Raw genomic sequence first — 24,202 nt, forward strand, 5'->3', positions numbered from 1 at the left:
TCTACAATCCATTCATCGATGGATTCTTATCGATCCAGGAGGCTGCTACCAATGCAGCTGCTTCTCTCGCTTTTCAAACCGCATATCCGGTCGCATCGGTTTATCGTTCACAACCCTAGTCGTGACCCAAAAGTGGGTCGTGGATTCGTTTTCATTGAGTCGCAGGCCTTTGCCAGGGAAAAAAATATAACGTAATTACTCAATGTCCGTGAATGCACCTCACGTTTGTGTCTGTGCTACTGCGTTTGCTACGCCGCGCACCTGAGCAGCCGCGTAATCTTATAAGTTTGAGTTGTAAAAATGTCTGCAATTTGGGTTGCTGCTTGTCACTGAGGGGGGATGGTGGATCCCGCAGCCAAGTTGCTGTACGTTGCTGAAACAAGCAAGGTTCCACTGTATATTTTTATTTTCTATTTCTTTGTTAGCCACACTTGTTTTATTGTGTTGATTTGGCCCTCTAGTGGGCTGTGCATGGAAATTTAGGGCTCCAATATGGGACCCCCCATCAATTCATCAACAATATTAGATGCTCTCTGTGAGTAAAGGACCCAAATGGCAATTTCTTTACCAGGCTTCATTATAAGGATGGGATAGTTTCATAACCTCTAGAAACGGGAACATCCCAAGAATACACAACAAGGCTTCTTTTGGCGTAACAAGTGACACAAGCACAACAGAGAGCAACCTTTGGCAGCGTTTTTACCGTCATGTCCATTAGGAAATTGATTCTAAACTCGGAATATAAGAGTACACTTCCGAATGACGGAATCATTTCGAAAAGGAGAAAACATTTACTTCTCTTTACTTGTCAATACAAACTTCATTATCTCATCTGTGCTTTCCTTCCCGCCGTGCCCTTGTCTCTCCACGGGGACCAAACACCCACTGTCACCTGTCAATCAAGTCGTGACGTGCGGTGACCTTGTGCGGCATTGTTGGAAAAGATTTGCATTGACCTTGCTTTTTCCTTTTGCCACCGCTTTCCTCGGAAAATTGGCTTGCAAAAAAAGGAGCAAGCATTTGATTGATTGACCCTAAGATCAGTTCCGTTAAGATCAGTCAGCTTGATTGGGGTTTAAATCTGAGGTGCCAGAGATTTATTTATTTATTTATTTTTACATTTAATAAGGCCATAGCTTAATGATGTTGCTTGACAATTAATTAACCTTTGAATCGACATTGTTTATCAAGCTAATACAAACATTTATTTGCAAACAAGGTGGACGTACAGCGGAACCTTGGTTAGCGTCATTAATGCGTTCCAGAAGGTCCGACGCAAACTGAAACTTACTCCCAGAAGAAATCATGGAAATCCAATCGATGCGTTCCAAAGAGCCAAAAATGTTAACACAAAACATGTGGTCATGGTAGAGATGCACAATATCTTTTTTTTCAAAACTGATGCCAAGAACTTTCTGCTTCTCAATGGTACCGATAACCGCATTCAGATATGACCAACTGTACCTGTTGATTTGTCCTAATTAAGTATCATGACATGACTACCACCACATCACTACTATCAGGAGAACCAGATAGAACCAGAGTAGAGAGCAGAGGGAGCCACCTGCTGTGGCCCAGGAAAGTGCACTGTATTCGGGCACATGCTCCGAGCAGCCGGTGTGTCGGTACGGCGGTCAGGAGAACCGGAGTATAGAGTGGGAGGAGCCACCTGGCGTGGCCCGGCAAGGTGCACTGTATTCAGACACACACTCCGAGCAGCCGGTGTGACGCCACGGAGGTCTCTGGTGTTTCAGGCGGATGATAAGGTTTTGTGTGTGTTCGATGTTTTTGTTTTTTTTCCACCTCGAAGCGGACCATTTGGTACAACTAGCACGTAAAATGTCTTCCTCAGAAAGTAGCCCAAATGTTTCCAAGTGAGCTCAGGAGAAGTTACGACAAGCCGTAGACTTCACAGGCAAGAGAAAAAATGAGCGCTTCATTTGCTCACCCGCATAGTATGGGTAATCTTGCCTCATTTTTTTAAATGATCAGTTATCAGAGCTATGTTTAATGTTATCGGATTGATCAGTATGTAAATTAACATTTAAAGTCACTTTTACCTTCATTGAAGACTTGATTGTTGACAAAGTCACCATGTGGCAGTGAAGTCTATCGTGTTTGTTCTTGATCAAAATGCTGGCACTTGCAACTTTCTTTGGCTCCACTGTGGCTTCCTTTGCAGAGACTTGTGGCGTAACCGTGCTAGTTAGCAAAGAACTACAGAGTCAACCGCTGACGACAACACACGGGCGGGCGATGGAGCTGAATTCCAATTCCGGTTTCCATTTTCTCAGCAAGCTAAAAGGCTGCTAACAAGGATGTTTTGTGGATGGATTTCGAACGGTAAGTTTGCAAAAAATACATTTATAGTTGATGGCGCCAGCTGTCCCGATTCAGCCTCATTTCCAGAAGTCACATCATGTGGTGACACCTCTCAGCTAAAGCAGCGTAAATGAACGCTTCTCGAGGTAGATGGTCGACCTGGTTCAGTATATTTTTCATCAAAATAGTAGGCATGCCAAAACTTTGTGTTGCTGCTGGATGTTCATACTATCCGAGTGATACTGTAAGTTTGTTTTCTGTTCCAAAAGAGGAAGGTTTAACACAAAAATGGACAAAGCAAGTGCAGAGAACGAGAGACAGATGGACGCCCACCTCTCTTCTTTGCGTTCTCTTCTTTGCAGTGATCATTTCACTGATGACTGGCATGAAGGAACACCTTTACGAGAAGCATTTGCCTTGAAAGTACGGGATAAACGCATTTTGAGTTGAGTTGAGTTTGCATGTTCGTGTGTGGGTTTTCTCCGGGTACTCCGGTTTCCTCCCACATTCCAGAGACATGCATGTTAGGTTAATTGGTGACTCTAAATTGTCCATGGGTATGAATGTGAGCGTGAATGATTGTTTGTCTGATTGGCTGGCAACTGGTCCAGGGCTTACTCTGCCTCTCACCCAAAGTCAGCTGGGATAGGCTCCAGCATACCCCCGCCACCCTAATTGGGATAAGCGGCATAGAAAATGATTGGATGGATGCTTTCCGCCGGTACACAGGGAAAAAAAAAAAAAACAAGAACGACCACTACATCAAAGTTATGTCTTGTTTACAAAATGTCTTCTAAACACTATTCCTTGATAGCGACCATGCTGCAAAACATTATATATGTTATACTGTACAAACATCTAATCACAGCCATGTTTACTGTGGGGGGTGGTTCGAAATACACAATGAAGAAGGCTACAAAGACCCCTTTACACTCATGAAGAAGACAATTTAAAACAATAATTGAAGGACTCCAGAGTAATTTCCACTTACCATTCTGTGTTTTGAAGACGACCGATCATCTCCATGTCTTAAGGCTTAAGTCCAAGTTCTGCAAGTTCTCTATTTCACCTCCAAATGTTTCTCCCGTCTCAAAAACTATTGCCACACCGCTCACATCTTCGCTATCATCACTGTAAACATCATCAGTCGCGTACAGTGCTATGTTTATGTACCTGAGTGATACAGTATCACCCCGATGGCGTCACTTCCGGAAATGAGACATTTATAGTTCATGGTGCCAGCCATGGACTATAAATGTCATTTTGGAGAATCTACTGTTCGCCTTCAAAATTGAACATCATAATGACAAACAACATATAACATATTTAAGCAAAGTTGATGAATGATGTCGGGTACGCTTGACTGCATTTATTTATATTTGTTGCCTTCATTTGTGTATTGTCAAGCTGAATAAATGAATCAGGAGGAGAGCGGTGATGATGACTAAATTAGAAGAAGATGAAGCGTAATACCGACAGAGACCCAGCAGGGGAGACTGCGCTACAAAATGCACTCTGTGTGTGTGTGTGTGTGTAGGTGTGTGTGTGTGTGTGTAACAAGATGGAAGGCTGTTCCTCCAGAAGTGAGGAAGACCAATTTGCTCCTTTCTTTTCCTTCCTCCATCAACATGACATTGTCGCTCTACGACATTTTTGGGTTTTTTTCCTTCATGAAAACAACCAACCAGCAGCCTCTGCAAATCTATGAGTTGGTCTTTATTGCCTCATGTTGCCCGTGAAGCTCATTCTCAAACAACGCAGCTTCTCGCTCTCCCTCCCTCCCTCTCTCTCCCTCTCTCTCTCTCTCGTGCTCATGAATGTCACCTCTACTGACGGTAGCTGCCGGAATTCACACACACATACTCTCACAACCACTGGCTGACTTTGGATGAGGAGGAGGGGGAGGACGCGGGGCAGGAGGGAAAGGGAGAGCTGGGGGTGGGGGGGGATTTGGTGAGGACTGTGGGAACAGAGCGATGCCATCAAGAGGCAGAAGACGAGTCTCGATCTATCTGGGTCCATGCATCTTCACTGTTCCCGCAAGCGTCGCCAGCGTACCGACTGCTGTTCTACCTCCGGATTTAAGTCGGCTGGATTACCGCCGGGACTCCCGGATTGTTGTCGGGTGCTGCCACGTTTAAATGGGAGGCAAAGTTGGACCCCCATGGACTGCACAAATGGTGACCAACACTTTGTTTTTTCTCGCATCTTTAAGAGCTTCCTAGCATTGGAAATGATTTCACTTTCCCCGAGTGAAAGTCTTTTTATATGTGAAATCATCTTTTGTATCGCTTATTCCAAGTAGGGCCAGTTTTTGACATTAGGAACTTGGCTGTGGACCCATTTTTCGTTGGTGTTGACGATGCGTGAAAAAAGCAATATATGATAAAGATCTACCCTTTTTAAAGCCATTCTTGCTATTGTTATTATCAATATGTGACCGCAGCACTTTCCCTCTGTGATATCTGCGTATGATGTGTACATTGGACTGCAGGTGAACTTGCATCCTCCCAGTTCTTCTGTCTCCAAGGGAACCCTCCCACTAAACTCTTCCCTGTTAACCCAGTTAGGGCTCCCCTGCGGGGGCTTCTCTAAAACCTTTCGTCCTACTCCAGTTTTTGCCGAAAAACAAATCCACAGCGGCAAGAGGGGGAACTGTGAAGGAAGACACCCCCCTCCCAAAGTTGAGGGGGGGGTGGGAAGATGGCAGCTCTCGCCAGCTCACTCATTAGACAGAAGCGGGCGGTCAAGGACGACCAAACCAACCGACCGGTGGCCAGCAAGCGTAAGCCCTGTCCGAAGAGCAACAAGTCCTTGTGCCAGAAACAGATCCTGGTTCTGATCTCCAAAGTAAGGCTATGTGGGGGTCGCAAAGGTCGCAACGACAAGAGACCAGGTGAGTCACCGCTACACCACGTTGAACTTTATCAACTATACAATTAGCCTAATCATAAAACTAATCTGTAATGCATAACATCAACATTTTATGGGCCGTTTTATTTCAACTGTAAAGATTTTGTCCCCATTTGCTATGTACTTGGTTTATGTAGATCATGAAAAATTATGACTGTTTTGCCCCCAGTAAATTCTATTCTCGTTTTGTTTCCTAAACAAACCAAAATTCTGGATGGTAACCAAAAACTCTCCCACCAGGGTTCTCCCAGAATGACAACAGGGTTTAACGCCCAATGTGGGTGAAGATACTGCGCTATGCTGGGCAATATGGAAAACACAAAAAACGACCGTAAATAAGAGGAACATGCTTGGGAGCAATTGCATCACCAAAAACAGGCACCAGACACCTTAATAGTCTGAAAATGTAGATCTAGTGCAAAATAGAACTTAATTTTCATTGACATTGTCAGGAGATGTATTAATAGGGCTGTTACATGTTACAATTTTTTTTAAATCAGATTAATCACGGTTTTAAAATTAATTCATCGTGATTAATCACATTTAAAACTATGCCAAAAATATGTGACTTTTTACTGTATTTCATTAACAGAAAGATAAATGTAAGGATATGATTATATATTTTTGTTCGTGCTGTCAAAATATGAAATAAATTTTAATCAGCATAATCACATTTTTCAAACGAATTAATCATGATTAATCGCCGTTTAAAACCATGTCTGAAATGTGCCCATTTGTACAATATTTATTTAATTAAAAGAAAGATAAATGCCAGGGCTGTCAAATGATTACAATTTCTAATCAGATTGATCAGTTTTCAAATTAATTAAGCAAGATGAATCCCTATTCATGAATATGTCTGAAAAGTGTTCATTTTAACTGTATTTTATTAATGTCAGGGCATGACTATATATATATATATATATATATATATATATATATATATATATATATATATATATATATATATATATAAAAAATTGCTAGAGATGTCAAATTATAAAAATTTTAATCATATTGATCAGTTTTGGAATTAATTAATCACAATTAATCACCATTTAAAACTACGTCTGAAATATGCCCATTTTTACTGTATTTTATTAAAATAAATATCAGGACACGATTTTATATATGTGTCTGGGGTCTCACACGATTAAAATGTATAATCAGATTGATCAGCTTTCAAATTAATTAATCATGTTCAATCACCTTTGCAAAATATGTCTAAAATACATGTTTCACTGTATTTTATGAAAAGAAAGTTCACGTTTATATACATTTGCTAGGGCTGCTAAATTATTACAATTTTGAATCAGATTAATCACAGTTTTCAAATGAATTAATCGTTATTCATCACCATTTAAAAATATGTCTTGAAATGTTCCCATTTTTCATTTTATTTTGTGAAAAGAAAGATAAATGCCAGGACACAATTTTATTTACATATAGTCACATGACTACAATTTTTAAAGCAGATTGATCACACTTTTCATATTGATGAATCATGATTAATCTCCATTTGCAACTGTGTCTAAAACACGCCAATTTTTACTGTATTTTATGAACAGAAAGGTAAATGAAATGACAGGATGATGTACTGTATATATTTGCATGTATTAAGAGCTCCAGATGAACGCACCATTTCAACCACGCTAAAAGATTCCACACATCTGAAAGTCTATTTTCCTGTAGCTTTGATTTTGTACATTTTGTATAAATGACTGAAAAATCGATGCCATTCAGTCGCTGATGACTGACAAAAACGTTTCCTACTATTTGCCCAGATTTCATTGGAATTCTGCCTGCACTGGCCGGATGGAAGGCCGAGGGTAGCTCCGAGTCGACCGGCTTTGACATGTCAGAGTTACTGTAAACTCCGCTAACCAGGGATGCTCTCTTGGCATTCACGGCTGCAAAACAAGCACAACTGGGGAGAAATGTGAGCTGGGTAACTGTCAGCTTCTTTGATCGTCATTCCCTTTGAAAGCGCGAGTCCCTGAATGCAACATGATGTACTGCAACATATCAATGAAAAGAAATCCAGAATACAAACTATACAGCCTAATTGGTACAGTGGCCATATAGTGGCTCACTAAATACATTTTTCAACATTTAATAGCTTTTGGGATGTCACCCCTGTGTGTGCTCCAAAATAATTGCTTTTTAAAGAACACTGTTCCATCAACGTAGGAGAGAGCATAATCAGCAGTTATATTAGTACAGTTCTCCTTCATTGTGGCTGACAGTTTGTTGAATTATTCCATTCATGGCAGGGGAAATGTTTTCCTTTATTTCGGAACAATAAGCAGGCGTCAGACGAACGACGCACGTGCTGCTGAGCAAACACATGAAACACGAAGACGCCACATACTGTCACAATTGATTGGGGAAGACACTGAGGAAAGTTCGAGTGTCTGTATCCCCGCAGAGCCAAAAGCTGCTTCTAAGCAGATTGAATATGGGGCGTGATGAGCGGTGCTTTGTGCTTGATGAGGGCTTTCCATCATTCTGCACCACAACAACATATGTCTGCTCGGCTTCAAACGGCATTTTAATGCAAAATCTGCAAAGTCCACCCGATGGCCAGAAGCGTGTCGCATGGCAGATAGCGTATAATATTGTACAGTAATCATTACATCAATTCAAACCACTTCTCTTTTCCTCCAGTCATAAGTTCATGCCAATGATTGCCCGTGCAGCAAATCTGACGTAATACTACTGCAACACACCGTAAGATTAAAGCTTTGTAGTCATTAGGTTTTTGTTTATTTTTGGTGTAGTCTGGACAACACTCCATTTTAAGAGATGCCAGATTTGCACCGTGTCCGTTGTTGCGGTACAAAGAGGTCAACTGCGGACATAACGGCCTTTTCTCTTACAGAGCCTCTCTATGACAAAGCAATGTTCACAACAAAACTCACAATGTTAGCACTGCCTTGCATTGGCATTTAACACTGAATTCAGCATAATTTATAGTTTCATGGAGAATTCAGCCACCAATTGTTGACCAGCACACACGTCAATCACCGGGAATGTACCTTTTCTGACAGTTGTCAGATCAAAACATGACGTTGGTAATCCAGCGTTGTCAGCACTCATGAAGTGACAGAGACTGGCTTTCGTCTTCGCCGCGTGTCGTCACTCGTCTCCGGTACAAAGAGAACAGAGGAGGTCTGGTCAAAGAGCGGAAGTGCGTCTTTTAAAAATGACAGCTCTGGCAGCAAATTGACATACAGTCGCCCTCGCTATATCGAGTTTTTTCAAAAATAATTAATTCAGAAATGATGGCTGTTTGGTGGTTGAGTATGGCCTATTAGTAGTCAAAAACACTGAACGTTTTACAGTATGTAGTATCGTGCTCACTAGGCATCAGTAATGTTATGAGACATCACCTCCACACTGCGTGGAGACTGGCTACTGAGCCAGCAGAGCCCAGCCCACATGGCGTGGCTGAGACGGACACGCCATGACTGAGATCGAGTGGGGAAAAAAGGTTCTCTCATTTCGTGTGGAAGTGGTAAGTTTTTGGCTTCTTTGTCCTTCTTCCCTACTCCGTTTGAAACACTAAGTTTAGAATAAGTAGACTGGAGAGGCTAACTTGTTAGCTCGGTAGCTTGCTATGCTATGCTGTCTGTTATGTCCCTGCAGAGATCCCGTAGCCTGCTCAATGTGATGTAAACAAGGAATAATACGAGTGTAAAAGTGACCACTATAAACAGGTTTTCTATGCTGTAACTACAAAAATATTAAGTTTGTTAATATTGAATCCTACGTTGTGGAAATCCACTTATCGTGGTCGGGTCTGGAACCAATTAACCACCACAAATGAGGGATGGCTGTACTTGTTTTAACCACAGCATCATGAAACACGCTTTCACTAGTTCTTTGGCAACCATATTATAGTGCAAATACCATTTCTTCTCTTTAGCGTTTCTTTTGACCGCATTGCTATCAGATAAGTAGTCAACGACTACACAATTGAAAAGGTTTTCAAATTGCATGAAAAAAATAAGAGTGTTAGGAATGGAATATTTTCTACTCTGTCTTAGACAAAATACGGCAACGTGCTTATCTACCACAGAGGCATAACACACTCACGAGACCTTTCACTTGGAAATGATGCACCCTGTTGTTTCTGGAGACCTTTTAAATCTCTCTCTGAGGAGCGATTAGCTGTCCAAATTTATACTAACTAGCGATAGTTTTCAAACCAATATCCCAAACAACAAAAAAAGAGAAGTTTACACCCATTGTACTGCCTCTCGGACAGAAGTTAGAAAACAAAGCGGAACAAAGTTCTTTGTTGGAGATCAATTGGACTGCTAAACCTTTGCTGGCTGCTAATTGTTCTCTCCAGTGCTGGCATTGCAATTGCTTGCATCTTTTCCTTTTTTTATTTAAATTGTAAAATGTTGAAATTGATAGAATAATTTCACAGATGTTAGAATAAAATAATCTGGTAGGGGACTTTGAGTGAGAGAAATGCATCTATTGTGTGTCTCCCAATATTTTTCAATCAGTTGTATGTAAGTGTTGTGCAACTCTTATTGTGCCAAGTATGTGTGTGTGTGTGTGTGTGTGTGTGTGTATTGTGAAGGCCTCTATGAGGAGCAATTAGACTGACAATGCACTGAGCTTAATGTAACAATAATAACAATAGTAATAATAACAACAATGAAGTCATAATAATGATGATATCTAACGCCAGCCAGTGTGGTTGTATGAATGTAGGTTGGTAAAGCTCACTCTTTGAACCTTATAAGAAAAATGCACCTTTTTTGGAATTTTGCCCGTCATCCACAATCCTTAGGTGAGACATGAACACACGGTGCTCAATGGGTGCGCCCCATTACGTGCATTCTTAGCTGCCTCTTTTAAGCTGCTTTTACATCTTTCGAACACACAGAAAAGAGAAAGACGTGTGTTCATGTCTCATAAGGATGGGCACATTTTTTTTTAAGTGCAGTTTTCCTTTAAGTTGCTGTGGACATCAAGTTGACAGTTTGGGCTTTTAGCTCGACGGCTAGTGCACTCGCCTCTGCACAACGGGCTGAATCAGGCGGGCTACACGTACTGCTAATGCAAGAAAACCACAATCTAATTAAATTCCTCATAGAGTAGAGATACGGGATGATCGGCGTATTAATGTTTATGGTCCACACTTTCCAGCCTGTAAATACCCGGGATGAGATAACATCACAGGAGGCGTCAAAACATTAGATCAGATTATCATTTTGTGTAACTTTTCCTACACTACATCATAGTGTGCTATTGATACAAACCTTCATTCTAATGCTATTGTGCATCAAAATATGTTTCCTTTTATCATCATTCCCTTTGTTTTTAATGTGCAGCAACAACATTGTTCAACACCGGCACCACAATGTTGGACGATTAAAGGTCAGACGATGATGTGGAAATGATGCCTTGGCATCGCGTCAAAGCCCTTAGTCAGGTCCATGTCACGCCCCGCATTACTTCTGGCTTGGCAGCTTCTTTAGTTCTGTTTATTCCTCAGTTCCCGTTTTCATGCCCTTATTTTGTATTACTTCCTGTGGTTTTTTTTGTGTGTTCCGTTTTCGGCCGCTTTTACGTTGCGTTTGCATCATTTAGCTCAGCTGTGTTGGAGCATTCCTAATGTCTCGTGCATGTTTGTGACACGTGCCGACTTTCCTTTTCCCGTCTCTGCATCCTGGGGTCATCTCTTCACCACTCAGCGCGACAGGCCAATCACATGGGCTCACAGCATAATACTTAATGAGGTTTGCTATGATATGCTGTGATGTATTAAAGCAGCGGTGTCAGTCCTCAGTTCATTTCTGGTGGAATGATATCTAACTTTCATTACCGTCTGGGAGACGCGTGTACTCAAGCAACTGCGGTTTATTCCAGCAGGTCGGCCCAACAGTTGCATGTTTGTATATGTGCATCGTTGCATCCTACAATGTCCTGTGGGAATGAAAAGCGATTAGAGATTAATCTTCCGTGTCTACGCAACTCAGCTGCACGTCATTTGTACACACAATAGTTCACAACTTGCACGTACTATAAGGAGGATCAAAACAACCGGTGGCTCTTATTTAATCTCATCTCTAATCTTTTCTAAGAGGTGGATATTTTGTTCCCAGCTAAACGTTGAAGTGACAAACTTTCCAGCCTCTCCGTGTGTTTGGTATGAATCTCACTATCAAGTTCTGGTCAGACCACCAAAAGTGGAGTGATTATGTCACGATCCGCACGGCTGTTTATTTCCTTTGTTTGGTTAGTTTCTGTTTTTCCCGTTCTGTGCTATTAATTTGTTACCTCCAGATCCTATTTTGTGTTCATGGCACCCCCTTGACTCCACTGAATCAGGTGCAAAGCGCACCTGATCTGCAGTGGTGCAGTTGGTACCTGGGCCTTCAATGGGGACTTAACCAGACAGAATTTTCAATCGGCAGACATTGTGAAGTCCAGTATTGTTAAAAAAAAAAAAAAAATAATAATAATATATATTGCCGTATGTTGTCGTCCACCCTGACTGGGATTGGTCGTTACCCCGGGATCACTGCAGGGACATAACAGACGGTTGACGGTTGGTTGGAGCCAACTAGCCTCTTAAATTTACTTACTCTAAAGTTAAGAAAGTGTTTCAAATGGCGAGGGGAAGAATGACAAAAAAGCCAAAACTTACCACTTCCACACGGAATGAGAGGGGAACCTTTTTTTCCACTCAATCTCAGCCACGGCATGCAAGCTCAGCTCCGCTAGCCAGTCTCTGCAGTGTGAAAGGTCATATAGTCTGTCAATCTGTCATGTCTCATGACATTACTGATGTCTAGTGACCACAATACTACATAGAACTTGTCTTTCAATATTTTTTGGCTAATCATAGGCCATAGTCAACCAAGAAACAGCCATCACTTATTCATTCATAATTTTTTCATAAAAATGCGATGTAATAGCGAGGGATGATTGCATATGACCGTCAGCCACTGAGAGCAGAACTTGGCTTGTCAAACAGTTTTGCTCTGATCAACAAATCAAACAATAGAAAATTGCTGACATTATTGTAGGCCAGCTAGCTGGCCCTGTGAGGCGAATCTGAAATCTCACCGGTTAAAGAAACCCTTAGCAACCCCATTGCTAATAGTGTTTAAGTGACATGGGCCAGCAGTCCTGATTCTGAAGGCCCTGGGCAGATTAGATGCAGAAGCTGACATGCAGAAGTTGAAAACTGACAAAAAACAAATTAATAAATCACCAGCCAAGAGGCATGCTAGGAAATGAAAATAATAGACTGTTGGGAATCAGTGCTTCTGATCATGTTTAGGCCAGCAGAGAAGGCTTTGCTGGCCTTGACTGAACACCACTGGTGATCTGTGACGATGCCGCCATTTAACACAGCTTTGGTGACAGCTAGTTGCCAATTTGTTTGTCCACAAATATTCATCTCTGTACCTGACTTGTTCTTGTGTGGTGCTTTCAGGGTTCTTTTTCTGTTGCTATTCCTGTGGCCTAGCTTCTATGTTTTGGGATGTTTTGTGATTCCACACTTTGAACTGCCTGTTTGCGTCTTCCTGCAGTACCTCGCTGTCTGCCTCAATCTCCTTCCTGAGTCGAACTGTTTACTTTTTTGTCTATTTTCCATTTTGTCTAGGTTTTTTTCCATGTTATCCAGACTTGCACCGTTGCCTGGCGTTAGCCGAGCTTTACTGTCATTCTTTGTTTATTTGTACTTTGTTCTTTGCCGCCTCGTGTGAGCAGACAATCATTCATTACAGGCTTTATTGATTCAACCCGCGGCCATGTCCTTGCATCCTGGGCTAACGCTAAACCAAATCATAGCAAAACATAACAGATTAATCAATAATCACCCTCAAAGATTGTTCAAGGTGGAATCGGAGCATAGCAAAAATACACTGAACTGCCTGCTGCTGTGTATCACCTGATCACCAATTAGCGCCACCTTTCCTGACACGTGGGTATTATTCAAAACAAATCAAGAATATGAAACGATAGGAAAGAGGGACGTGCATGGTATTATACGCCACGATGTATCAATGTTCTACCACACATATTCTAAAGTTGTCATGGATTCCATCTTTCAAATAGATGAAAGCACAGAGTGTCGTGGCTCTACCGAGACCAGGGGTGTCCAAGCTTTTCCACATAGCGAAAAATGAAAGGATGCAACTTTGCCGCTTTGATATTTTGTAAAGAAAAACACGTAGACATGCTAGGAAGTTAATATAAATCCAGAAGAAACTGCATCTCAGCTTTGTGATGTAGGTGAAAAAGCCTATTAGTACCGTTTATTGTCTTTGTTCTTTTTTCCCCATGTTAGCTGTTTTTTTTTTTTTTTTTTTTTCCAAATATTTCACCTTTCTTCTCAAATAATATTTGTACATTTTCTTCTCAGAATATTATGATTTGATGTCCATAATATTTGGCCTTTATTCCCATATTATACAGTTTTCCCCAACCTCATTTTCCAAAAATGTTTTTTTTTTGTGGTTCATCCATCCTTCCATCCATCTTCTCCTGCTTATCCGAGGACGGGTCGCGGGGGCAGCAGCCTAAGCAGGGAATCCCAGACTTGCGTCTCCCTAGCTACTTCGTACAGCTTCCTCCCGGCAGATCCCGAAGCATTCCAAGGCCATTGGAAAGACATAGTCTCTCCAACGTGTCCTGGGTCTTCCCCCAGGCCTCCTGTCGGACCTCCTCCCCAGGGAGGCATCCGGGAGGCATCCTGACCAGATGTCCGAGCCACCTCATCTGGTTCCTCTCAATGCGAAGGAGCAGCGTTTCTACTCCGAATTTCTCGCGGATGACAGTGCTTCTCATCTTATCTCTAAAGGGAGAGCCCAGCCACGCTAGGGAGAAAACTCATTTCGGCACGTGTACCTGTGATCCTGTCCTTTCGGTCACTGCCGAAAGCTCATGGCCATAGGTGAGGGTGGGAAGGTAGATCAACCGGTAAATTGAGAGCTTTGCATTTCGGCTCAGTTCTCTCATCACCGCAACGGACCGATGCAGAGTCTGCTTTTTTTAAATCCATAATATTTTTACTTTATTCTCATAACATTAAAATTTTTTCCGCAACCTAATTTTTCAAAAACTTTATTTGTTGTTTCAAAAACAACAACAAAAAATCCTTAATATTTAGATTTTATGCTACTAAAATTGCATAATTTTTCTTACACTGCAAGGTTGTTCTCATAAAACTTTTTTTTCGTTAGTTTAGAACTTTTCCTCTTAATATTTAGACTTTAATCTTGGAAAATGATAGCTGATTTTTCTATTTTTGCTGTTTTGTTTTAGTTTTCTTGTCATATTATGTTTACATTAGAATGTGCCACGGGTCCAGAAAAAAAACAAAAACAGCCGCAGCCCGCAAATGGCCCTGCACCCCTAATGGCAAATTACAGTTTGACAAAAAAGTGTAAGAGTGGTGAACATTTAAGAAGGATGTACCATATTTAGACCTAACACACAGCGAGGTCAAACACCATCTGGTGAAGTTGGAAACAAAACGGCTTTAAAGTCAAACTGTAGCAATAAAAGCAATGAACTCCTATCAGCATACAACAGTAAAAGCTGTAAACATGATCATTACATTTTCACACAGGGATGCGGGTGTATCGTCATGGCGCCGCTACGGACACAGGCTGCAGTAACCGGACTGAAAAGCCACGGTGCCTCATTTGGGTGCTAAATGAATGCAGACTCAGCCACCTGCAACAAGTACTCGGAGGTGATATTGTGCAAGTAACACAGCGTCCCGACTGAGGTAAAGAGAGTCGGACGCTCTTTATTGCCAAACCTTAACACGCATACAGCGATGCTCAACTCCAACACAACACAACACTTCCTCATTCATTATCCACCAATCACATGTCATAAAATGGCGTTATTTTGGACAAACTTAGGTTTTTTTTTTTTTAAGTACCTTTTCAGGCACCAGCGCCGTATTGGATAATACGTGAAAGATATCCAACCCGAGTGGATACTCTACTATAAAATGATGAGTCATCAAAATGTATAAAAATATACTGTAGTGTAGACGTCCCCCCCCCCCCCCCCCATTGACTGGGCTGCTTGGCATCGAGCTGCAATGTAGCCGAGTGTCTCAGGACAGTTTGAGCACAAACGTTAGGCCCGGCTGGGAAGCAGCAGGCCGAGTTACAAGGAGATCCAGCGGAGGATGGCATTAAGCTGACCCCAAGAGATCAGGGCTGTGCAAAGTCGCTTACTCGGCAACACCTGATCAGACGATGCAGTGTTGGGTAGCTTCTCATCAGAACTTTACTGACTGTGACAGGGGTCAGAGCAACGCAGAGGAAAAGCGTACGAGACGGGGAAGCGAGGAGGAGGCGGAATCTGGCAGAGGTAAACAGACACTAAAAGGAGAAAAGTCGAGATCTTTGCCACGAGCACAGAAATACCGTTTTAAAAGTGGAGTTGGATGGGAAGACAGGGGGCGGACGCAGATAGAGCGGGTAATCCAACATGCAGGAAGAGGAGTAAAGAGAGATAGCACATGAGATTAAAGGGAAGGTGGGTGGAAGTGAGAAGAGCTGTGAATCAGCCTGTCGTACAGGCAGTACCAGATAGGAAACCACTGGGCTGGATATTAACTGTCACTGCAGAAAGCTCCCTTCAACATGAACTTTTCACTTGCTCCCCCCCACCCCACACCCTCTATCGAGAGAGCTTTCTGTTGTTATTTTTGATTCCATAAAAGTTGAAAGGACTGTCTGTTGTTCAACTTGCAGAATTACCGACCCTGCTGGAAGCTGTCTTCAGGTGCCACTAGAGGCGTCACAAGACGCTCAGCTCGCGAGACGGGACCATACACGAGATTGGGCCTACAATAACGAGATTCGGCCGTTACTTTTAAGAAAAGAAAAGGGCACGATAATTCGGATCGGACCACGGGGAATTAGGACGTTAATACCGATAAATCCAATGACATCAAAAATTGCACAGATAACCGTCTGTCGTAACTTCCCCTGAGCTCACTTGGAAACAATCATTCACTTTAAGAGGAAGGATGAAAGTTTAAGAAATGTTCTGCGATGACGGGAAAAAACACCACGAGCCTACAAAAAAACCCGCTGCCGCCGCATTTGAAGAGTGAAAAAGGTTTCCCAGAGACCTCAGTCGCGTCACACCGGCTGCCCGGCACGTGTGCCCGAATACAGTGCACCTTGTTGGGCCACGTCAAGTGACTCCTCCCCCTCTGTACTCTGGTTCTCCTGATAGTAGCAATGTCATGATAGTTGATTAGGACAAATCCACAGGTGCAGTTGGTCAAACCCTAATTTGGTCAAGTCCGTTTTACCGCCAGGTGTGCACACTCTACAGTTAAATCTAATTTTCAAAAGTACAGTATATATAAAAAAGCTAGCGGTATCAGTTTGAAAAAAAATATGATGCATCGGGAAAAAAAAATATGACAATATTGCAATCTGCATACAGTATATCGTTTCTACACGTTACACACAGAGTGCATGCCAGACACCCCGCCTCCACCCACTGAGGCCGCACTTTGGACACCCCTGCTTTAGCGTGACATTAGTGCCCATATTCAATTGTAGCGGAGTTTACAGTTTTGTACGACTGTGCGAAGGTCAGACTAGCATTGTGGGTAGTCTGATGTGGGGTCGGGAAGAGACCCACATTCGAGTAAAACTACAAACATTCCACATCCAAGATCAAAAGGTTTGCTCAAGATTTTGCAGCATTTATATTTTAAACTTGTGTGATGAAGTCCCACAAACTCCATAGTCTTGGGATTTCCGACTCTCAACTTCATCATCCGGATGAAACATACCCGGAACAAAATGGTGTGAAATGACGAGTAATAATCTATTTGATCCCGAAAACTTTATCAGATTAAACTGCAGCAAAGCAATAAAAGTTTCAGACTAATCGTTGAGGGTTTTCTTCATAAAAGTGGAAATCCAGACAAGATTAAGGAGTTTGTGTATACATTTACTTTCATTTCATGGTTTATCTGATTTCTGCTCTCTTGATTGCAGAAGCTCCCCTCATCGCTTGCAAAAAAAAAAAAAAAAAAAAAAAAAAGTCAATGGACACGATGAGGGGATTGTCTGTGCGGCTTTCTGAATTTAGAGTGGGTTTGATATTTAGCCGTAGAGAAGCTGTTGACAAAGCTCTTAAAAGAAAGCTGCACTTTCTTGGGAATTTTCAACCACACGTCTCTCTTTTCTGTGCGTTCTAAAGATATAAAAACAGCTAAAAGGAGGCTTCTAATTAATGCACGTAATAGGACACACCTATTCCGCCTACAAAGCCAGCTATTAAAACACCTCCAACAAGGTTGAGTGGTTTTCTATCCATGCTGTGATCATGTAGTTACAGGTACTTACATGATAACATATTTTGCTCATTTTAAGCATTGGTTTCACATAGCAACATAGAAAGGAACACCGAGCGTCAAAACCAAAAACACAGCAGCAGTGGCGCCAGCTCCGATATGTAACGTTACCTTTCGCTCGTGGCCTGAGGCATTGTGAGCGAGTGTGTGATGAAGCTAGTCGCTAGCCGGCTAGTCGCCAGCCGATGTGGTATGGTGAGGTGTCACTATGCCAGTAACGTAGTTCTTGGGCGTAACAATGTTAATAACAATAATAATAGCAATGTCGCTGTGGCTTGGTTAATATGCAGCTCACATCATGGAAATGGAGCGTTGTTGGCACTTTTGAGGTTTTTTTTAGAAACTTTCATAGGCAAAATAGGTGTGTCCCATTAAGTGCATTCTTAGCTGTTTTTATATCATTAGAATGCACAGAAAAGAGAAAGACGAGTGTTCATGTCTCACATAAGGATTGTAGACGATCAGCAACTTTTTTTTTTTTTTTTTTTTTTTTTAAAAAGGGAGCTTTTCCTTGAAGCCTTATTTAAAAGTCAGGCAGCTGAAGGATGTGTATGCAGAGAAGGACCATTTATTTCCTGTCGTCCTACAGGTAGCACCTTAACCTCCCACGCGTACTTGCTAAGTGGGATCTGTGGGCGCTCTGATTAAACCTGACAGAGACAGATTGAACTTACCTGGAACAAACAAAAAGACAGTGAAGATGGGGGGGTGCTGATGAGAGTACCAAGATGAGTGAAGAAGAAGAAAAAGTCCACTCAAAAGGACCTGAGAAGTTATGTAACACGTCTCGTGGGACACCTTTACGAGCGTAAAACTTAAAAACAAGTGACTTGATAGCCGCTATAATATTCCCCGTGGCGGTGTTCAAAAGAGATTGATCATTGCTTATTGCCACGCATTATGTTGTGAAGTGGAGTTAAAAGAAAATGCAGCACATTGAGCTGTGCACACAGAGACACAGTGCCATCATCTCGGATGTTTGGCTCAAATGTGTAATAGATTTTCCACTCATCCTGTGCCAAGCTGCTCGTAAGATTGTAAGATCCTCTCCAACACTTTGTTTTCTCTTCTTTGCACTTTTCCTTCTAGTGACTCTTTCACTGTTGGGCTGGGAATCTTTGGGTACCTCACCATAACGATACAATTCGCAACACATGGCTCACGATAACTATAATACAGTATGTCCATTAAAAACAAAATACATTTCATAGTTTATATTTTGCAGCATGATTTACCCACATTACAGCAATACAGTGGTCCCTCGTTTATAGCGGTTCATTGGTTCCAGACCCCACCGTAATAAATACATTTCTGTGGTATAGGATTCATTGTTAATAAATGGAATATTTTCAGTTAGGGCAGAGAAAACCTGTTTATGACTTTCTAAATATGTTTTTTTTTTAACATTATTAGAGCCCTGTAGACATGAAATACCACCCCATAGTCAGCCTTACAATCCTATTATTATTTGTTTACATCACATTACGCAGGCTACAGGATCAGTGCAGGTGCATAACAGATGACTGCCGCTAGCATAGCAAGCGAGCGAGCTAACTAGTTAGCCTCTCCAATTTACGTATTCTAAACTTAAAGTGCTTCAAACAGAGTGGGAAAGGGAAAAAGAAGCCAAAAATTGACCACTTCCGCACAGAATGAGAGGAGAACCTTTTTTTTTTTTAACTGGATCTCAGCCATGGCATGTCAGCACAACCCTGCTGGTTTAGCAGCCAGCCTCCGTGTGGTGTGAAAGGTAATGTAACCTAACGTCATAACATTATAACATAACATTACTGATGCCTAGCGACCACAGTACTACATAGAACTTGTCTTTCAATCTTTTTTTTGACTAATAATAGGCCATGGTCAACCACAAAAGTCGTCATTTATTTTTGAAAAAGCACGAAATAGTGACAGAGTGATACTCGAACCGAGATATAGCAAGACAACATCTTTTTTTTTAGCTGTTTTACAAGATGTAACATTCCAAAATGGTCCCTGCATCCTTTGACTTTTCCATATATGGTCCACAGTGGAAAATGTTTGGACACCCCTGGCATAGCAGCTATATTTTCATACCAATTTAAAAAATGATACGGGCATCAATAATCCAAATCGCAATAGTTCCCCATGACGATATTTCGTCACACTCCTATTTCAACGTTCGGGAAACTACACCTGGCGTTTGCAGTGCAGTTTGGCAAAGATTGCGTGACGATAAAACAACGTGACAAACGATCACAGCCCTGCGGGACTTGTGCTCGTGCTTGTTCTGCATATTCAAGTTTCTATTTCCATCTGCGCTGGGGGGTCAATGAGAGAACGGACAGGTGAGCTCTTGAACGCAGTTTCTCAGCTCACCAGGTTGGTCTTTTGTTTGCCCGTTAACGTAAGAGCAGCCAAAACCCGTTTGCGTGCGACATGCTCGTCAGTGTCGTTTAGAAGCAGCTAGAACTTTGTCTCCCTGGGCCGCCATTGTCACCGTAGGTGACTTATGGAGCCTTGAATTTAAATGAAGAGGCAATTGTTAGAGTCACAGGTGACGTGATTCACCGTGATACACCTCACTCAGCCAAATTCCTTCTTTAACCTCAGCCCCTTGTTGCCACCCTCCTGTCTATTTATGTGCAGCATCCTTCTCTCCCTCTCTCGCATGCCATGCCCCAAACCCTTTCTCTGTATATCTCCATCATACCATCAGCTGTTCTTTTCCTTCCCTCTTTGCCTTTCTGCTGCTGTCGCTTGTATTCACATACAAAGTTGATCATCATGAGCAGCGCTCTGGAGCTCATGGCCCAGTTTAGAAAAGTGAGAAAAGGGCAGGAACCATGTTTTCCCGTGAATAAAAGTGAATGAAATAAGAATGAACATTTCACAAGTTCATACATGCCGCACAATCCCAGCAGAAATTTTTTGTTTTGCTATTATTTCTTGTGGCGCAACCCCAGGATGCAAAGGCATGTCAGAAGGTGTAGTCAGAAAAGGTCATTATTGCCCAAAACGGCTCAACAAGGCTGACACAAAAAAAGCCTAAAAATACAAAAGTCCAAAGCAAAGTAGTACAGAATGGCATCAACTCACCATCGAAATGACTTCCAATAATCCCATACCAACCTAATGGTCCAGCATTGTCCCAGTGACACTGCTGCCCTTAAGAAGCCTGCTGATTGCTAACAAGGAACAGCTGAGACAAGTAGCTGCCTCAGAACAAAACGAGCTCAAGAGAACTCAAAACTGTGATAAATCATTCAAGGTTAATGGAATATTTTCACCGAGCACAGAAAACCTGACTTCTAAATATGGTTTTTAACATTATTAGAGCCCTGTAGACATGAATTAACACCCCTGTAGTCACCTTTACACTCCTATTAGTCTTTGTTTACAACACATTGCTCAGCAGCGAACTAACCAGTTAGCCTCCTTTTTCTAAACCCAAAACTTACCACTTCCACATTTTTTTCCACTCTATCATGTCGGACATACCATGGCTGACTTCATGCAGTGTTAAGGTAATGTGATGTAAGGTAATGTCTCAATGTTTTGTGTCATTACTGCCACCTAGTGACCAGAATACTACCTATCACTTGTATTTCAATATGTTTTGACTAATAATAGACTGTAGCCCACCACAAAACACACATCATTTATTCATTAATTTCTGAAAAACCACAATATAGCGAGAGAGTGAAAATCAAACCGCGATATTGCAGGTGGTTGAGTCTACATCTTTTGAGGTCTGCAGCCAGTCAACAGCTCGAATATCAGCATGTCACACGCTCACCCCCCCATGAGTTTCTTCCATTTTTTGTATGTAGACGAGCCGTACGACCAGTTGTAGCCTAGGCTTTAAACAGGATTCCAAACAATAACAACAAACGATACCAGAACTTTCTCCTTGTCTGGACATCCGTCCTTTACTGGAAGCAGAGCTTCTTGGCAGGAGTAAGGGACACACTTAACACTGGAGAATCTGAAAAACATTGAGTAAGCGACTCTTACAGAACCATAAGGTCAAGTTGACCTCTTCTTAAGTGCAGCAGGAGTTCACAGAAGGATTCATTCTACAATATATTCCCCACTTTTGGAGTTCCCAAAAGAAACAAAAATGTTCCTTGTTCATACCTTTGTGTCCCAGTATAATTTCAATTTGGCCATTTCTTAAAGCGAGTTCACAGATTAAGTTCATGTGGATCCTGATACATGTTCATCCTGACTAAATGGGCACGGAGGGGAAGGGAAGGTGTTGTGGGCAGCGATTTATTCTGAGCCAAAGGCAGAGTGAGTGAGCAATGTTTTGGCTGACGTTATCACCGCCCAGATTCTTAATGTGCCTCTGTAAGAACGGTGTTGGTCGTCTTCAGTCCTTTTCTTCAATCACCCGCTCATGATCACCACAATGTTATCTGGAGGGACTCTTTGTACTTCTTGTATTCCCTGGCCTGTTATGATCTGTCAGTCAAGTACGTCAGATGGACATATGTTTAGGATAGTTTGGCCTTGGCAAAGGTCTGAGCTCTCGTAAGCGTCATTGTCGGTGTCTTGGTGGATTGGATCTCATTCGACGGCACAGATGCACGGAGAAGAGGAACACAGCAAGAGAGCAGCTGAGGGTAAAATAGATCATAAGCAGGGAGGGGAGAGACGGGAAGTCCTGAAAATATAAGTCAAGGAAAACCCCCAGTGTTTGATTCGGTCAGAGTCGACGAAGAAACGTCCTTGGCTGCTCAGTCATGCGGCCCCCAGTAATTACCTCCAGCCCTCTCAATAGGAGCTCAGATAGCCGGGTATTAGCAAGCAACATACGGAGCTTGACTCAAGCCAGATAAATACATTAGTGCAATGATAACTAACACAGACCTAACACTGATGAGCAATAAACCTCAACTACTGCTTATTTTTCAGTGCAATTACGTTGCAGCTCAGGGTTTAAGCGTCCTTGATGGCTGCAGTGATGCATGAAGTGATTGCCTTGGGTTCTTATGCACATTGAACTCATTTATACAGACACACATTTAATTGCTTGGTGAATGGTGGTACTATTAGGATGAGGCACCAGTCCTCCCCTGGGGGTTTTAAGATGATTATTGGTGTTGAATCTAAATTGATGAGGGGGGGAGTCCCTGCATGTGGAGACTGTGAAATGGCTACTGCTGGGCTACGAGACAAGCTGGGTTTAATAAACACAACGTTATCAATGAACTGTTTACATAGCCATATTTCTTTCCAAGATATTAGACAGTCCTTGTTAACTTCCAGAACGCTTCCCGTCAGACGCTGCCGCTGCACGCATGCCTTTCTACCTGTCACCAGCTATTCTTGGTCCCACTCATGTGTGATGAAGGTCACTTGGGAAATGGGCCTGCTGATGAGTGGACATGTTGTGGGCAACACTTGTGCCAGTGATGTACACAAACACTCTCTTTGACCCACACTCCACTGACCTGCTTCAGATCATTTTTTCTGTCACTCAAGTCCACATGCGTCCCATGAGTGACGGATGCCGTCATACATGGGAAATACCCACCGTGCAAGCTGCTTGCCTGGAAAGATAACATGCTGCTGCAACAATATCAAACTCTGTTCAGTAGCTGAGGCCATAAAACTAATTGATTACCCTGAAAGCAATTTTCCAAAAAGTGGATTTTGAAGTGACTTAAAAGGTGAAAAAGATTTATAGCCCTCATCTGTTTAGTCTTTTGTTAGTCTTTTTTTTGAAAGTACAAAAATGCATCAGTGAGCCTGGTAGGCTACAGTATGTCACAAAAGTGAGTACAACCCTCACTTTCTGCAAATATTTTATGATATTTTTTCTTGTGACACACAACACTTTTAAAGTTATAAAGTAGTCAGTGTACGCCGGCTTGTATAAGCGTGTATATTTGCTCTCCCCTCAGAATAAGTCGACACACAGTCATTAATGTCTAAACTGCTGGCAACAAAAGTGAGTACACTCTTATGTCAAACTGTGCCAATTGGGCCCAAATTGCCATTTTTCACTGTGGTCAGGTGACTCCTAACAAGGCTCCAAGGTCTCAGGTGTGACTAGGGAGTAATTGTGTTCAATTGGAAGTTCAGTGTGGCACTTCATGGCAAAGAACTGCCCGAGGATGTGAAAAAAAGAATTGTTGCTCAACATAGATTTACAACTTTATTTTGTTTTCTTCGTTTCTCAAAACATTACAACTTCAAAAAATGAAAACAAAATGATTTAATATTTCAACTTTATGTTACTAAAATGACATTATTTTTCTCTTAATATTAGCAAAATTGCGACTTTTTTCTCTTGATATTTTAACTTTATTCTTTATTTAAAACTTTATTTAAAACTACGGCTATTGTTTTCATTCTTGCTGTTGTTTTTTTTTATTTACCAACTATTTCAACTTTCTTCTTGTAAATTTTCTTCTCATAATTATAACTTTGTCATATTTTTTACTTTATTCCCGTAACATTATCCCTTTTTCCAACTTTATTCGCTGTATTAAAGTAGATCTGTAGATTTCTGTAGATTACAACTTGTTTCTCTCAATATTTACATTTTAAATTACTGATTTGTCCAATTTTGCTGTTGTTGTTTTTTCTTGT

At 41.8% G+C, this 24,202-nt stretch overlaps 1 protein-coding gene across 2 annotated transcripts in view; it reads left to right on the forward strand.

Annotated features, from left to right (window-relative positions):
• Positions 1-4,009: 4,009 nt before the first annotated feature.
• The window catches only part of fgf11b (fibroblast growth factor 11b), a 55,239-nt gene continuing 35,046 nt past the window's right edge, over positions 4,010-24,202 (forward strand). For both annotated transcript variants that reach the window (XR_008566334.1, XM_054754410.1), the window contains exon 1: positions 4,010-5,218. Coding sequence is in view for 1 of the 2 variants with exons in the window: in XM_054754410.1 (XP_054610385.1) it covers positions 5,026-5,218 (193 nt within the window). In the remaining variant the exon portion in view is untranslated. The remainder of the gene's footprint in view (positions 5,219-24,202) is intronic.

Source organism: Dunckerocampus dactyliophorus, chromosome 16 (genome assembly GCF_027744805.1).
Source record: "Dunckerocampus dactyliophorus isolate RoL2022-P2 chromosome 16, RoL_Ddac_1.1, whole genome shotgun sequence".
Classification (NCBI taxonomy): domain Eukaryota; kingdom Metazoa; phylum Chordata; class Actinopteri; order Syngnathiformes; family Syngnathidae; genus Dunckerocampus; species Dunckerocampus dactyliophorus.